This window comes from Taeniopygia guttata, chromosome 7, assembly GCF_048771995.1.
Source record: "Taeniopygia guttata chromosome 7, bTaeGut7.mat, whole genome shotgun sequence".
NCBI lineage: Eukaryota > Metazoa > Chordata > Aves > Passeriformes > Estrildidae > Taeniopygia > Taeniopygia guttata.
Window position 1 is genome coordinate 11,565,842 of NC_133032.1, and position 15,950 is coordinate 11,581,791.

The window sequence follows — 15,950 nt, forward strand, 5'->3', positions numbered from 1 at the left end:
CTCTGCATGCTGCCCACAGCTCTGACCCACACAGAGTCCACTCTCCCGCCCACCTAGGCAGCAGCACTGGGGGGGCATTGCAGGAAGAAGCAGCATTCCCTGCACCCTGTGGTTGGTTCCTGTGCATTCCTCCATGGTGGGACTTTGAAGGTAGCAGCAGTTTGAGCCAACTCACCCTCAGGCAGGTGAAAGTGTGCCTGAGAATGGTGTTGCTCATCCTTCCTTACCCAGGGTGGGTGACAACACCGTAATTGCAAAGTGGTCCCTGCCTGGGGCATCAAGCCTGCTCGTGTCCCCATGCTGCTCCCCATCCCCAAGGGGATAGGCCAGCTGTGATCTCCTGACCTATGGGGAGGACAGGGCATCCTCTCATCCCACCTTGCTGCTGGCAGCTGTACTGCTGTGCAGAAAGGAAGGAGGTGTCTGCTGCCATCAGAGCCCCAGCCCTGGGCATGGGGACCTTGCACACATTTGTGCCCCCTGCCCTGCACAGGGACAGAGCCTGGAACACCACACACCTGGGCTCAACCCACACTGTGTATGGGGTATGCCCACCCACAGCCACACTGGTTGCTGGGTTGCAGCCAGGGGGTGTCACAGGCTGCCCCTTGCCCTGCACAGCCGTGTGCTGTGGGGGCTCACCAGTGCCTGCTCTCCTCGCAGATGAGCTGACCTGCAGCGCCCGACTGACGGTGCAGCCCTCTGTGCAGCCGCTCTTCACGCGCAAGCTGGAGGACGTGGACGTGGTGGAAGGGCGGACAGCGCGTTTTGTCTGCATGATCAGTGGGACGCCCCCTCCGACGGTTACCTGGACTCACTTTGGTAACCCCCAAGCTCAGAGAGCTTGCCAAGGGCCCTGCAGGGAGACCTCTCCCCATGTCCTTGGGGGCTGCACCCAAAGGCTGCACCTGGCTGGGACTGGAGGGGGATGCTGCTGCTGATGGTGGTGTATGTTTCTGCACAGGCTTGCCAGTGCAGGAGGGGGAGAACGTGCGGATTCAGCAGGATGGAGGGCTGCACTCACTGGTCATTGTGCACGTGGGCAGTGAAGATGAAGGGCAGTACAAGGCAATCGCCAGGAACACCCATGGCCATGTGGAGTGCTCTGCCGAGCTCTATGTGGAGGAGCCACGGCCATCTGCAGCCTCCCAGATGTAAGAGTTGGATGGTCACTGGAATCTGCTTCCCCCTGCTTGCTCCCCTCTGGCACTTGGTATACAACAGGCTTATGCAAAGCCTAGGCTGAGCTGGGGGCACTGCACCATGCTCCCATGATGAGCATGTGCGGGCTCTTGCAGCTCTAAGCTGGAGAAGATGCCATCCATCCCGGAGGAGCCAGAGCAGGTAGAGACAGAGACAGAGTGCTTCACCATGCCTGACTTCCTGAAGCCACTGCACAACCTGGACGTGGTGGAGTCGAAGGAGGCCGTGCTGGAGTGCCAGGTGGCCGGGATGCCCTACCCCTCCATCACCTGGTACCACAATGGCTCCCGAATTGACAGCACTGATGACCGCAAGATGATGCAATGTAGGACTCCTTGTTGCCTTCCCCACCCCCTGGGGTCCCTCTACACGGGGTGGGAGAAAGGGAAACACTCTTGGAGGAGGCATCACCCCCCAGGCCTTTACACCCCATGAGGCAGGAAGGGGAGCTCTGTGCTGCTTAGCTGGTAGGGTCTTACCTGTGTCCCCCTGTTCTCCCCCAGATAAAGACATCCATCGTCTGGTATTCACGGCCGTCAGCCACGCACATGCTGGTGTCTACAAAAGTGTCATTGCCAACAAAGTGGGGAAGGCCACGTGCTATGCACACCTCTATGTCACCGGTAAGCAGCAGCAGACACCACTTGGGATGGGTGGCCACTCACAGCCACCCTGCCAGGCTGTGACCCGGATTGTCGTGTGGTCCTAGGGGAATACGATCACAGGGCAGTTTAGTTTGGAGGGGACCTCAGGAGGTCTCTAATTCAACCTAAAAGTGGGGCCAGAAGTGCAGTTCATCTTGTGTGGTCAGGAGCCATCCCTGGACCACTAGGTCCTGCATGAAGCTTGCTGGTAGTGCCAGTCCCACAGGGGCTGGCAGGCTGAGCCCTCACCAGGAAACCAGAATGAATTACTGGTCTCATCCATCCCCTCTGCCAGCATCTCCCAGAGCGTGGGGCAAATGCCCTGATAAGCTGGGGCAGTGGCTATGCTTACATCCCTGCCTACCTCCCCATGCAGATGTGGTGCCAACCCCCCCAGATGGGCCCCCCACTGTGGCCTTGGTGACTGGCAGAGCCATCACGCTGACCTGGAACAAGCCCAAGTGGCTGGACACTGCCATAGGTAAGGGGGCAGGGTCTGGGCAGGAAGATGGCAGGGGGTGGGCAATGCCATGATGGGGTGCATGGGGTAGCTCCATGCCAGGGGCTCTGCACTGACCCTGTCCTCTTTCAGATCCTAACTCGGTGACCTATGTGGTGCAAATGCAAGTGCTGGGCACGATGCAGTGGGTGGTGCTGGTGACCGGTGTGCAGGACACCACCTACACAGTGCACAGGCTGACCAAGGGTGCCCAGTACCTCTTCCGTGTCATCACTGCCACTCCCAAGAGCAACAGCAAGCCCTCCCCACCTGTGGGGCCCGTGCAGCTCCTGGACCGGGGTGAGAAGGGCAGTGGGGAGGGAGTGAGTAGCTGGGGTAGAGGTCTCTGTCCCTTTTTGGGTGGTAAGCTACCCAAGGCTGGGTGGCATGGAGGGGCAGGGGTTGGTGAAAATGCATTTGGCAGGTCCCTACCTGGAGGAGGCCCCAGTCATCCTGGACAAACCAGATGTGGTGTATGTGGTAGAAGGCCAGCCAGCCTCCATCACCATCACCATCAACCATGTGGAGGCCACCGTCACCTGGAAGAGGTAGGACATGGCACTGTGCCTTGTTGTCTGCCCCGTGCCTAGAATCACTCCACAGGATGTACAGAGAAGGACTTCCACCCCTCCATGCAGCCCACTGTGTGTGTGGGGGGGGGGGGCTCCTTCCCAGGGCTGGTCTGGGTGTGCACACAAGGATGATGTCCAGGGCTCTGAAGAGTTGTGAGGGCAGGTTGTGGGGTGCAATCTGTAGGGTATTAAGGGGCAAAAACCATTGAGGAGGCAGAGCTAGCAATGGGATGTGGGCGCTTTGTGGGGGCTGCAGGGTGGGATCTGACTGTGGGAAAGGAGGTGTTCCTGGGCTGTGGGGTGGGATCTATCAATGGGGCAGTGGTCCTGCCTATGGAGCTGTGATGTGACAGCGGCTGTGCTTGCAGGGGTGGGCAGGTGCTGGGGGAACTGGAGGGCACGTGTGAGATGATGATGCCAGACGACGACCAGCACTGCCTGCGGCTGCTGCGTGTGGGCCGGGGGGCTGGGGGGCTGCTGGCCTGTGAGGTGAGCAACCGCCATGGCGCTGCCCAGTGCACCCTCCGCCTCCGCCTCGCAGGTAGGTGCCCCTGCACTGGGAGGCCGTGTCCGTCTGCTGGGGGGTGGCACCCTGGGGTGCTCCAAGCCCATATGCTGGGGAGGGGCATTGCCCTGCAGGGTGGCATTGCCCCATGGTGCCCCGTGCCCATGTGCCATGGGGGCACTGCCCCATAGCATGACACCGCTCCTCAGTCCTTCACACTCATACATTGTGGTGATGCGGATCTGTAGGGTGACAAACACGGGGATGGTAAACCATGAAACATGCATTGGCACTGCTGCCCAGTGTCCCATACACATGTCTGACCTGGGCAGAGGTGTCCCATAACTGTGTACGTGGGCAGGCAGTGCCTCATGGTGTCCCCTAGCCAGGGATGCTGTGGGTGGCACTCCCTGAGTGTAATTTGGAGGCACTGCTCCCAGTGCCCTATAGCCAAGAACCATAAGGGACACCTCCCCAACGCCCCACCATCCCTCACATCCATATGTAATGTGCATTACCGTAGTGCTCCATGCCTGTGGGCTGTGAGAGGCACTGCCCCACAGTGCCCCACTCCAATGGGGTACTGCCGAATGCTGCACAGACACCTGCCATTGGTGGTTTGCCCTGGAGAGGTGTCCCACTTCCATGTGCATTGCAGTGGCACTGCCCCGTGTCACTCCGTGCCCCTACCACTACCTGTAGTGCCTCGCAGCCGTGCACTCCATGCCACTGGCAGGGGGCTGGCACTGCCCCATGGTGCCCCATGCCCCATCTTTTGGCAGAGGCACCGCGCTTTGAGTCCATCATGGAGGACATCGATGCCCAGGAAGGGGAGACACCACGATTCGCTGTGGTGGTGGAGGGGAAACCGCTACCAGACATCATGTGGTACAAGGTGGGCTGGGAGCCCCAAACCCCTTCCTGAGCCATATTCCCACCAGACCTGCACACTTCACTGCCTCACTGGGGCCGCTGCACTGGTGATCAAGGATGTGTCCCATGCCCTACCCATGGGAAAAGGGTGGTGGGAGTTGGTCAGGGATGGGACAGGACATCCCCAATATCTCTGCCACCCCCAGGATGGGGAGCTGCTGGAGGAGAGCAGCCACCTGAGCTTCGTATATGAGGACAACGAGTGCTCGCTGGTGGTGCTGGGTGCTGCCGAGCCTGACAGTGGTGTCTACACCTGCACAGCCAAGAATCTGGCTGGGGAGGTCTCCTGCAAAGCAGAGCTGGTGGTGCGGGCAGGTATGGCTGACTGGCTCCCCAGCCCCTGAGGGTAGAGCCTGGATGTCTGGCTTGCCCCTTGCCAGCGCCTTTCCTTCTCCCAGCCCAGCCCACTGCTGATGCCACCATGGAGGAGGATGCGCTGCACAAGGCACGACGCCTGACCGACTACTATGATGTGCACGAGGAGATCGGGAGGTAGGTGGCCGCTGGCATGATGGGGCATCCTGGGCACTGCAGGGAGTGGGGTACTGCAGCCAGGCTGCACCCTGGGGCTCCGACACAGGGGACTAAGCTCCATTATATGCCAGACCCTGGGGTGCTGGGGCTCCTCTCAGCTGTCAGTGGACGCTCCTGTGCCAGCTTAGGGTGGGGACCTGGCATGGTCAGAGAAAAGCCAGGCTTGGGGTCTCTGTGACCAGTGCATGGTAACAGAGGCAGCTGAGGCTGCAAGCAGCTCCCTGCAGAGTGGGTGCCTGTGCCAGCTGCTCAGGGAAGGGGGAGGTCTCCTGCTCATGCACCTTCTTATCCTGAACTGCAGGGGGGCTTTCTCCTATCTGCGGAGGGTGACAGAGAAGAGCTCCCGGCTGGACTTCGCTGCCAAGTTCATCCCTGGGAGGACCAAGGCCAAGCAGTCGGCGCGGCGGGAGCTGCACATTCTCTCTCAACTGGACCACGAGCGCATCGTCTTCTTCCACGATGCCTTTGAGAAGAAGAATGCTGTCATCATGGTCATGGAGCTGTATCCTCTGGGCACTGCTCCATGGGTGCATAGCACAGGAGAGGAGGGGAGGCTTTTGTGGGGAACAGGTGGGCAGAGTGGGTGCAGAGGAGCTGGGTGTGGGGCACAACGGAGCATGGAATTTCTATGCTCCTTGACTGGGGCCCAGCTGCTCTGAAGAAGAGCTGCTGGACAGGATGGTGAGGAAGCCCTCAGTGTGTGAATCGGAGGTGAGTGAATGCTGTGGGAGCAAAGTGATGTGGAAGGGAGGGATGCTGGGGACAGTGGGGTCTGTCCCAGCCTAGAGACGTGTAGGGCTCATTGCATCAGGCTACTAAGGGAGCCACAGCCCACATTCTCCTCTGCATAGGGCCAGTGTGCAGCTGACTCACATTTGGGCTACCCACTCTCCTCACTCCGTCTCTTGCAGGTCCGGTCATACATGCGGCAGGTCCTGGAAGGGATTCTCTACCTGCATCAGCACAGTGTCCTGCACCTGGACATTAAAGTGAGTGAGTCTTTACAGACTCCTGCCCGCTGCCTCCAGTGAAGGCCTCCTGGTTTGCTGGGTGGGGAGTGGTCCTGCTGACAGGGAACATTCATTCCCTGGGGAAAGCCCCTGCCTCCTGCCAAGCTTCCCTCTGCTCTGCACTGTTCTGTAGCCAGAAAACCTCCTGATGGCAGATTTGAGCAGTGACCAGATCCGGATCTGTGACTTCGGCAATGCCCAGGAGCTGACGTCTGAGGAGCCACAGTACTGCAAGTATGGCACCCCTGAGTTCGTGGGCCCTGAGATTGTCAACCAGACCCCTGTCTCCAGCGTCACTGACATCTGGTAAGGCTGGCCCTTGGGTGGTCGGTGGGCTCCCTGCTATGCCAGGAGAGACTGGGCACCCTGGAGGGCTTGTGATGTGCAGTAACTGTGCTCTCCTCTCTGCAGGCCTGTGGGGGTTATCGCATACCTCTGGTAAGTGCCCCAGTGTGTCTTCACAGGAGGGACACCCTTTCCACCCCCTCACCAGTTCCAGAGCTGAGACTGTGACCATGCACTTGACTCCTTACAGACTCAGCCTCCCTTCCAGCTTCTCCTACCTCTGCCCTCCCCATGGCACCAGGTCTGAGGTCCTGTCCTCAGCCTGCTATACTTGCCATGCTGTTTCCCATGTCCTCATGACCCCAGAGATGGGGCCTGGGGTCCTGTCCCCAGTTCTCTGTATTTTCCATCCTGTTTTTCATGGCCCCATGGCCTAGTGATAGTGTCTCCTCCTTGGTAGCCTGACAGGGATCTCCCCCTTCGTGGGGGAGAATGACAAGACAACGCTGATGAACATCCGCAACTACAACGTGGCCTTTGAGGAGAGGATGTTCCAGGGGCTCACCAGGGAAGCCAAGGGCTTTGTCATCAAAGTGCTGGTTAATGACAAGCTGTGAGTACCACAGGGTCCCCTTCTCCATCCCCTGCCCCTTCAGCATGCACTTTGTGCTCAAGGGCAAGGCTAGCTGCACAGCTCTGCTGGGGTGCACCATGGGCAGCCAGACTCTCCTGCCCTTTTTCCCCTGGTCAAAGCCTCTGAGCCTGGGTGGTTCTCACCCAATGGTGTCGGTTCACAGGAGACCCAATGCAGAACAGACCCTGGAGCATCCCTGGTTCAAGGTGAGCCCGGGCTCAGAACCAATGCCAAGAGGCCACGGGGTTCCCTGAGCCTGCTGCAGGCTCCAAGGGACACTGTTGTTCCCTCACCCCACAGACACTGGCAAAGGGGAAGGTCATCAGCACCGACCACCTCAAGCTCTTCATCTCCCGTCGGAAATGGCAGGTAAAGGCAGGGGCTGGGGAGGGAGGGGGCAGGTGGGATTGTGTCTTGGGTAGGATAGGGGGATGTGTAATGGCAGGATGCTGCCATGCCATGCACCTGAGCTGACCCAGCCCACTCTGCTGGCTGCAGCGCTCACAGATCAGCTACAAGTGCAACATGGTGCTGCGGCCGATCCCAGAGCTGCTGGAGGACACGTCCAACCACCTCTCCATCGCCGTGCCCCGGCATCTCAAAGAGTCACCAGCGCTGTCATCCTCCTCAGACTCAGACGACCTGGATGAGCTGCCCTTCATCCCCATGCCACACCAGGTGGAGTTCTCTGGCTCCCGCATGTCACTCAATGAGATCCCCACAGACGATGAGACCATTGGGACATCCGAGGGGCTGCAGCCGGAGGGGGATGCCTCTGCCATGGAGTGGCAGAGCCAGGGCACAGGGAAGCCTGGGGTGGCCCTGGGGAAGCGGCCAAGGAGTGCTGGGCCACGGCGACCATGTGCAGAGGTGGAGGCACCTGGTTCCTCTGATGAGGAAGCGCCCGAAGCCCAGAAGCGGCCGGAGTATCCTCGCAAAGCCATGAGGAAGGGTTCCAGCCTGGAGTCCCCAGGGAGTGCCCGTCGGGGAGAGCTGAAGAGGGGCAGCTCTGCTGACAGCGCCCTGCTGCTCCAACAGCTCCCGGGGACTGAGGAGGGGGCTGAGGCAGCCCGCGACCCCCGCGGGGCCCTAGCCAAGGCAGCCTCCATGGAGTTGCCAAGGAGAAAGGTGGTCTGGGCTGAGGATGATCATGCCCAGCGCCTGGAGCTGATGCGCCAGCGGCTGCTGCGCGGAAGCTCTGGGGACAGCAAGGTCAGTGGCCTGCGGGGTCCCCTCCTGGAGACCCTGGGGGTCAGCCCTGACAAGAAAGCCTCACGGTCAGCCCGTCTGGAGGCACCAGCAGTGCCACGGCTGGTACGGGCAGCCTCCAGTGAAGCCACCTCACCGCGCCTGCTCCCCACCGAGTGCCGGCTGCAGAAGAGCAGCTCCTTCAGCCATGGGGATGCTGAGCCTGTAGTCCGGCACCGACGCTCCGGTGCGCCTCTGGAGATCCCAGTGGCCTGCCTGGAGGCCCAACGGCTCAAGGAGTCCCCCTCTCTCTCTGCTCTCTCTGATGCTCGGCCCACAGTGCCACCAGACACCCCAAGTACACCAACACCCCCTCCAGGAGAGATTACTGTTCCCCAGGCCGCCCCTGCAAAGGCTGCCTCAGGGAGGAGGCGCCATGAGGAACATGGCCCACCTGCGGCCAGCAAGGCTGCCACCACCACAGGGAAGAAGCCCACAGACAGGGGACAGGAGGAGAAGACACCCACCAAGGCTGCTGGAGCCAGTGGGGAGGGGGCTGCCAGGACAGGAGCTCCCACCCCACCAAAGTCCACAACCCCTGCTCCCCAAACCCACATAAAGTCTTCCTATGCCAAGATGATGCAAGTCATGGGAGCCATTCAAGGAGGGGAGACAGCCACTGAGGAGCCCCCACCAACAACCAATGAACCCCCACCAAACATCAAGGAGACCCCACCAGCCAGCCCTGCAAAGCCCCCTACACCAGCACCAGCATCAAGGAGGGAGGTGAAACCCACCGGCTCCTCCAGCTCCTTGGTCATCCAGGACATTGATTCGGAGGAGGTCTTTGAGGCCAAGTTCAAGCGGGGCCGCCAGTCATCCCTCACCCGGGGGCTGAAGCTCCTCACCCGCTCCCGCTCCGAGGACCGGCACCTGGCCGGCCCCCCAGTCTCTGACGAGGGCATCTACCGTCCTACACCCGCCGGCGTGCCCCTGGAGCTGCGCAGGGAGCGGCCCGCCGGACTGGCAGCCAAGTCTAAGTCGGTGCAGGACCTGCATGAGGTGGAGAAGGATGGAGGATTCTTCCGGAGGATGTCCATACTCATGAAGCGAACCCCGCCTGCTGAGAGGAAGAAGAGCACGGGGGAAGACGGAGGCAGTGAGACCCCATCTGGTGGGCGCCGCTTCTCCTGGAGCATGGCTCTGGCCAGCTCCAGGGAGCGGAGGGACTCAGAGAGCCTCAAGTCAGAGCCGGGGGGTGGCGGGGAGAGCGAGTCACCGGCGGTGGCTGTGCGGAGGAAGATCAGTGCCACGATGGAGCGGGTCTCGGCGCGGCTACGCAGCGTGTCGGACGAGCGGCCGGAGGGCGAGGGGTCCCGGCAGCTCCGCCGCGCCAGCTCCGAGGGCGAGAGCTTGCGGCCGGGGCCGGCCCCCTCCTCCGAGTCCCTGCGCTCCGAGGCCAGCACAGGCTCCTCCGCCTCTGCCAAAGGTGAGCGCCGAGGGGCGATCCCGGGGGACGCTCCCGCCGGCAGCCCACGGCCCAGCCGCCGTGGGTAGGGCAGGTGTGTGGCCCGGCCCCGCTCTCACCTGCCCCGGGTGCCCACAGGTGGGGGTGACAGTCAGAAGAGGTCCCGCTGGGAGCGCTGGGGGCTCTCCCGGGGCAAGAAGGAGAAGATGGCCTCACAGCCCAGCATCCCCTCCAGCCTTCTGCGGGAGGAGGGACTCGCCGCCGGCCGGCCACACACGCCCAGCGAATCGGGTAGGTGCAGCCCCAGGATGGCGGGTGTGTATCCCCACCCCAGCCTAACCCCCACTCTGCTTTCCAGATTTCCCCCCTATTTTCCACATCAAGCTGAAGGACCAGGTGCTGCTGGAGGGCGAGGCGCTGACCCTCTGCTGCCTTCCTGCTGGCAGCCCAACCCCACGGATCCTCTGGATGAAAGGTGGGGCGCTGCCTGCACTGCCTCGGCGGGTGGGCTCTGACAGGCACCGCATCATCACACTCCTCTTCTCCCCCTGCAGACAAGAGGTCCCTGCAGCCGGACAGTGGGCTGAACGTCGTCTCCTGCAAGGACGGACGGCAGATGCTCACCATTGCCAAGGTCTCCAGGAAGGATGCAGGGCTGTATGAGTGTGCAGCTGCCAACATCTTGGGCACGGCCATCAGCTCCTGCACGCTGGCTGTGGCACGTAAGGAGGCTGGGGGTCCTCAGGAGACAGGAAGGGCACAAGTCGGGCACATGGCTGGGGATCAGTTGGTGCAGGTGACTTCAGTACTGCTCTCCACATCTTCTAGAGACTTTTGGGGCTTTTGAAAGAGGACAGGCTGGTTTTACATGAGCATTTCCAGCGTCTCTGAACCCATATGTTGTTATGCCCTCTTACTGCAGCAGCTCTGCTCTGCCCCTGGCTGGACACCCAGCCCACGCTGTCTGTACCCTTGCAGGGCTCCCTGGGCGGCCAGGCACCCCAGAGATTCCCCAGAAGTACAAGAACACGGTGCTGGTGCTGTGGAAGCCTGCTGAGAGCAAAGCCCCCTGCACCTACACTCTGGAGCGCAGACTGGAAGGTATGTGGTGCTGCCTCCCATCCCCTGGCAGCCACAGCCAGGAATATAGGCTCACAGAGGAGCACCTAGGGCAAAAGTGCCCAATGTCCTCGCTGTCCCCTGTGGCTTGGCAGAAACAAGGACAGGGGACAGTGGGCTGCCCCTGTCCCTGATCTGCCCTCACCTTAGCTTTCTTCTGCTTTGGCAGGGGAGCATGAGTGGAAGATTGTCAGCACTGGTATCACTGACTGCTACTTCAATGTGACTGAGCTGCCTCCCGGGAGCACTGCCAAGTTTCGTGTGGCCTGTGTCAACAAGGCTGGGCAGGGACCCTACAGCAACCCCTCAGTAAAGGTGCATCTTGAGGCAGCAGGTGAGCAAGCCCCGTCCCATGGGCGTGGGGTGGCCACGGGGCCACCTGTGGCCTCTGGGCTGCTTTGGGGACCTTGAGTCCCATGGCATCTTCCCCCCAGGGCTTTGGGAAATGAGGTGCCACTTACAGTCCACTCCTAGCTTACCCCCACCTGGCTCACACCTCCCTTTGCTCCCTGTAGATGCCCGAGCTGCCCCAGCCAAGGATGTTGCTGTCCCCATTCCTGAAAAGGTGGCTTCCAGCCGCTCAACCCAGACAGCCGAGGAGCAGCTGGAGCCGGTGGCTGCAGCGGCCCCTCCCACCACACCACCACGCAAGCACAAGGGAGTGGTACAGAGGGCAGCCGGAGCAGAACAGGAGGGTGCCCCCACAGGGGTTCTTCCACCTCCTGCACCCCATGAAGAGGGTGTGCCACCAGATCCTGAGCTTCCACCCAACATCACTGTCTATGTGCCTCCTGAGCTGATGTTCACCCCGCCTCGGACTGTTGCCTCTCCTCATACAGACACCCCCACTCCGGGCTCCCCTGCACCCCCCACGGACACTTCCCCCCCACCCCAGGCTCTGTCTCCTTCCAAGTCCCCCACCCTTTCCCCAGTGTCAACCACGCCCAGCTCAGCCCCCACACCATCTCCCACCCCCACCACCACACCTTCACGGAAAATGCCTCCCTACATGGTAACCTCCTTCATCTCCATGCCCCCCACATCACCCCCTGCGGTGGAGCCCACCACCACTCCCCCACCCTCCAAGGAGCCCCCAGCTGCTAGTGGGGTCCCAGGGGCAAAAGACAGCACAGCACTGCGGCAGGGTGTCCCCCAGAAGCCATATACCTTCTTGGATGAGAAAGCAAGGTGAGTAGTGGTAGGAAAAGGTGCTGTGCCGGGGTGTTCTTGCAGCACCCCACGCCAGGGATGCTGAATCCTGCCCTATGCCGCAGAGGCCGTTTTGGGGTGATCCGGCTATGCAAGGAGAATGCCACAGGGAAGCACTTCATGGCCAAGATTGTGCCCTACGAGGCGGAGCGGAAGCAGAGCGTGCTGCAGGAGTACGAGATCCTCAAGGCGCTGCACCATGAGCGCGTCATGGCCCTGCATGAGGCGTACATCACCCCCCGCTACCTGGTGCTCATCTGCGAGAACTGTGCTGGCAAGGAGATCCTCTACAGCATGGTGGACAGGTACAGCTGGGCACAGGGCCACCGGGGACAGTTGCTGGTATGGGGCTACCTGCTGACGGCACTTGTCCCCCAGGTTTCGCTACTCAGAGGATGACGTGGTGAGCTACATACTGCAGCTCCTGCAGGGCCTTGAGTACCTGCATGGCCGCCGCATTGTGCACCTCGACATCAAGCCAGACAACATCATCGTCTCAGGCACAAATGCCCTCAAGATCATTGATTTTGGCAGTGCCCAGACCTACAACCCACTTGTGCTGCGGCAGCTGGGGCGGCGTGCTGGCACTCTGGAGTACATGTGTGAGTGGGAAACCATGGGTCTAGTGGCATGGGGGACAGGGGCAGAACTGGGGCATGCTTATTCCCAAAGGTGTGCATGTATGCCTATGCTCTGGGGAACTTGGGAATGGGGAGGAACTGTGTCCTCGGGGAAGGTGGGAGGCCTTTGGGGTGCTGGGGGTGTCTGTGAATTTCTGTAGCACCACTGGGGTCAGTGGGAGAGTCTGGGTGCTGTGGGGCAGTTGGGGTATCTTTGGAGGCTAGCAGGACTCTGTCAGGATGCTGCAGTGTCAGGGAGGGGTGTTGGAGGGTGCAGTAGTGGAGTGCTGTGGCTGCTGTGGGTGCTTGGCTGCTATGGGTGTTGGGGATGCTGTGGGTGTTGGGGATCCTGGGGATCTGGGACTTCTGTAGGTGCTTGGCATACTGTGGGTGCTGTGTGTGCTGGGGCTGCTGCAGATGCTGGGGCTGGTGTCTCTGCGTATATGACAGACCTGCTTCCCTGCCCACAGCGCCAGAGGTGGTGAAGGGGGACCCGGTGGGCTCCGCAGCAGATGTCTGGGGTGTTGGTGTCCTCGCCTACATCATGTAAGAGAAGGGGTCAGGGGGATGAGAACCTTGAAGTGCAGTCAGCCCCACCCAGGGCTCAGTGCCACAGGGGACACCAGTGGTGGTGGGCTGAGGGATGCTGTAGCCCAGCAGACCCTTCCCAGCTGGACATGGGAAGATGAAGTCACCCTGTGTAGCTGTGGCTTTTCAAACCAGGGATGGGGGGAAGTGGGACAGTGGGACAGCAAGTACCCTCCCATCGCTGTCCCCCCAGCCCATCATCCCCTCCACCACCACAGGCTCAGCGGGCGGTCACCATTCTTTGAACTGGACCCCATAGAGACGGAGAACCGCATCCTGGCAGGGCGCTTCGATGCCTTCAAGCTGTACCCCAATGTCTCGCAGACTGCTGCCCTCTTCATCCGCAAGGTCCTCACTGTCCACCCATGGTGAGTGTCCAGCCCAGCCAGGGAGGACACATGGCACCAGACTGTGCCTGTGACTGAGCCAGTTCCCTGCCACGTATGACCCCTCCAGATATCAGCAGTGGGAGCCCGGAGTCCATCACTGCTCTTGGAGAGGGCTGGGACCCCCTGGGTCTTGCAGGGCAAGGGTGGTGGCTGAGTTTGGGGGGTGGAGCAGCAGTGGGCACCCCAGCAGTCCCTGATGCAGAGCTGGCTCTGCCCCAGGAGCCGCCCCACGGTGAAGGACTGCTTCGCCAATGCCTGGCTCCAGGATGCCTACCTGATGAAGCTGCGCCGGCAGACCCTGACTTTCACAACCAACCGCCTCAAGGAATTCCTGGTGGATCACCAGAGGCGCCGTGGCGAGGCTGTCACAAAGCACAAGGTCTTACTCCGCTCCTACCAGGGCGGCCAGCCACCAGGGCCACAGTAACTGGTGCCTTGGCCACGGCCATGAGGGGCCGGGGAGCCAGAGGAACATTCCACGGGCCGCAGTACGGGGCGGCTGAGGAGGAGCCAGGACGCGCCAGGATGAGTCCATGGACCTCACGTGCTGCTGTTAGGGATGATGGTGGCCAGCAGCATCATTTTGGCAGTGCCGATGAAGAAGAGGTGCTGCCGCAGCCAGACCAGCAGTGGGGTCTGGCAGTGGGAGGGTGGTGGGAGGCCTTGCTGCAAGGAACAGAGAATGTGGCAGAGGGTCAGGGGAAGAATGGGATGCAGACAGAGGGGCAAGGAAAGCCCCGGGTGAGAGGGGAAGAGGTGCCAGTTTGCTAGCCAGCCCTGGCCACATGGGTCCCATCAGCCGTGTGCCTTACACTGCAGCCTGCAGCTGCCCCTGGCAACGGTGTGGCAGTCCTCGTGCTCCCCCTCGTTTGCACACCAGCACCAGAAGACTGAGGTTGCTCCAGTAGTTCCTGCAGAGAGGGGCTTGCTCACAATCCCCTACCAGCCAGCACAGCCCCAGTCCTTACAGCTGGGAGGGGGGGCTGCCAGCCCCCCACCTTCCGCTCCTCCCAGCCCTGGTCCTGGCAAGTGGGTTTGTGGCTCCAGGACCGATGCCGGTGCCTTCCCTGGGGCTGTCGGCTGCACCTCGTGCCAGGGTGGGGGACTGGCAGGCACCCCCTCTTTGCAGGGGGGCGCCCAGGTGCCATGCACACCTCCTGTGTCTGCTCAGGCCCACGCTGCTCGTGCTCTGCCCACCCAGCTCCAGACCTCGCCCTGTACCCCACTACCAGCCTGCCCGCCTGTCCCAGACCCCTCACACCTCCCACCTGACCCCGAGGTGCCTTGCCCTGCCCTGTGCCCCCTCCTCAGCCCTCTCCGGCTGATGGCACGATGTGGGGTGCCCCGAGCAGGAGAACAGGAACAGCGGCTGGGCACTCACCTTCCTCATGCTGCTGTAGAGATAGGGCTTTATTTATTGATTTTGGGAAGAAGGCGTCTGCTCATTCCAGTCTCCATTCCTGTCCCCTCCTCTCTGCCAGGCTCTGGAGTTGCCAATGTCCCCATGGTTTGGAGCAAGCAACATGCCAGAGCAGCAATAAAGACCCTGAGCAGCCCCTCCAGTTTCAGTGCCTTCCTGGGAGGGAATTGCATGAGTGTGAAGTGCAGCCCCTGGTATCTAGGTCCCAAAACCTAGGGACACGAGTCCAGAAAGATTCCATGTGAGGCTGGGCTTCCATGTTGGAAACCTGGTGAAAAAGAGAAGCTGTGAAGCCTTAGGGTGAGCGCAACGGGGCTGATTCACATGGCTCTCACGTCATGGAGTGAAAACACGGAGTGCCAAAGGGCCTGATGGTGGCTGGGACAGCGGGACAGCAGGGCAGGGCTCCTGCTGCGGGCATGGCAGGTGCCGGTGAGGGACCTGACGCCTGGCTATAAATACCCGCTACCCATATGAGGCCGTGCCGCGCCGGCAGGGACTGCTCCGGTTACAGCCCGCTGGTGCTGCCCTGCCCTGGCAGGGGCACAGGCACCGCCTGGTGCCCGCGGGCACTCACCCGCTTCCCGACACGCACACGCGTCCCAGGAGCCACGGTGTCCCCGCACGGCGCACCGAAGCGCTGGGGCACACACACAGCCACAGCGCCTGCCCTGCACCTTCCCGCTGCCTGCACAGACACACACGGCCACAGCCGCTCCCCGCACTGACCACGGCCCCCGCACTGACCATTGCTCCCTCACTGACCACGGCCCCCGCACTGACCATCACCCCCGCACTGACCATGGACCCCGCACTGACCATGGCCCCCGCACTGACCATCACCCCCGCACTGACCACGGCCCCCGCACTGACCATCGCCCCCGCACTGACCATCACCCCCGCACTGACCATCACCCCCGCACTGACCATTGCCCCCTCACTGACCATGGCCCCCGCACGGCCGCAGCCGCCCCGCAGCGGCCGCGCTGTGAGCTGAGGGGGCTCCCGGCCCTCAGAGCGAGCGCGGCCGCCCCCTGGCGGTGAGGACCGGCAGCGGGCCCGGCCCGGCGCTGACGTGTCCCAGCCACGTGTGCGGAAGGGGCGGCCGGGCCGGGCCGGGCCGGGCCGGG

At 61.8% G+C, this 15,950-nt stretch overlaps 1 protein-coding gene across 7 annotated transcripts in view; it reads left to right on the plus strand.

The window, feature by feature from the left end:
• Nucleotides 1–14,956, plus strand: part of SPEG (striated muscle enriched protein kinase) — a 38,713-nt gene extending 23,757 nt beyond the window's left edge. For all 7 annotated transcript variants that reach the window (XM_072932113.1, XM_072932114.1, XM_072932115.1 and 4 more), the window contains 31 exons: nt 664–822; nt 965–1,154; nt 1,299–1,528; nt 1,707–1,826; nt 2,224–2,328; nt 2,440–2,646; nt 2,771–2,894; nt 3,287–3,459; nt 4,206–4,318; nt 4,503–4,671; nt 4,755–4,848; nt 5,192–5,392; nt 5,541–5,601; nt 5,802–5,879; nt 6,034–6,206; nt 6,312–6,338; nt 6,646–6,798; nt 6,983–7,025; nt 7,120–7,188; nt 7,318–9,496; nt 9,614–9,766; nt 9,834–9,950; nt 10,030–10,197; nt 10,454–10,576; nt 10,764–10,928; nt 11,110–11,782; nt 11,869–12,108; nt 12,182–12,405; nt 12,894–12,969; nt 13,230–13,379; nt 13,620–14,956. In XM_072932113.1, the coding sequence (XP_072788214.1) occupies nt 664–822; nt 965–1,154; nt 1,299–1,528; nt 1,707–1,826; nt 2,224–2,328; nt 2,440–2,646; nt 2,771–2,894; nt 3,287–3,459; nt 4,206–4,318; nt 4,503–4,671; nt 4,755–4,848; nt 5,192–5,392; nt 5,541–5,601; nt 5,802–5,879; nt 6,034–6,206; nt 6,312–6,338; nt 6,646–6,798; nt 6,983–7,025; nt 7,120–7,188; nt 7,318–9,496; nt 9,614–9,766; nt 9,834–9,950; nt 10,030–10,197; nt 10,454–10,576; nt 10,764–10,928; nt 11,110–11,782; nt 11,869–12,108; nt 12,182–12,405; nt 12,894–12,969; nt 13,230–13,379; nt 13,620–13,827 (6,965 nt within the window). In that variant the 3' untranslated portion in view covers nt 13,828–14,956. The remainder of the gene's footprint in view (nt 1–663; nt 823–964; nt 1,155–1,298; nt 1,529–1,706; nt 1,827–2,223; nt 2,329–2,439; nt 2,647–2,770; nt 2,895–3,286; nt 3,460–4,205; nt 4,319–4,502; nt 4,672–4,754; nt 4,849–5,191; nt 5,393–5,540; nt 5,602–5,801; nt 5,880–6,033; nt 6,207–6,311; nt 6,339–6,645; nt 6,799–6,982; nt 7,026–7,119; nt 7,189–7,317; nt 9,497–9,613; nt 9,767–9,833; nt 9,951–10,029; nt 10,198–10,453; nt 10,577–10,763; nt 10,929–11,109; nt 11,783–11,868; nt 12,109–12,181; nt 12,406–12,893; nt 12,970–13,229; nt 13,380–13,619) is intronic.
• Nucleotides 14,957–15,950: the final 994 nt, after the last annotated feature.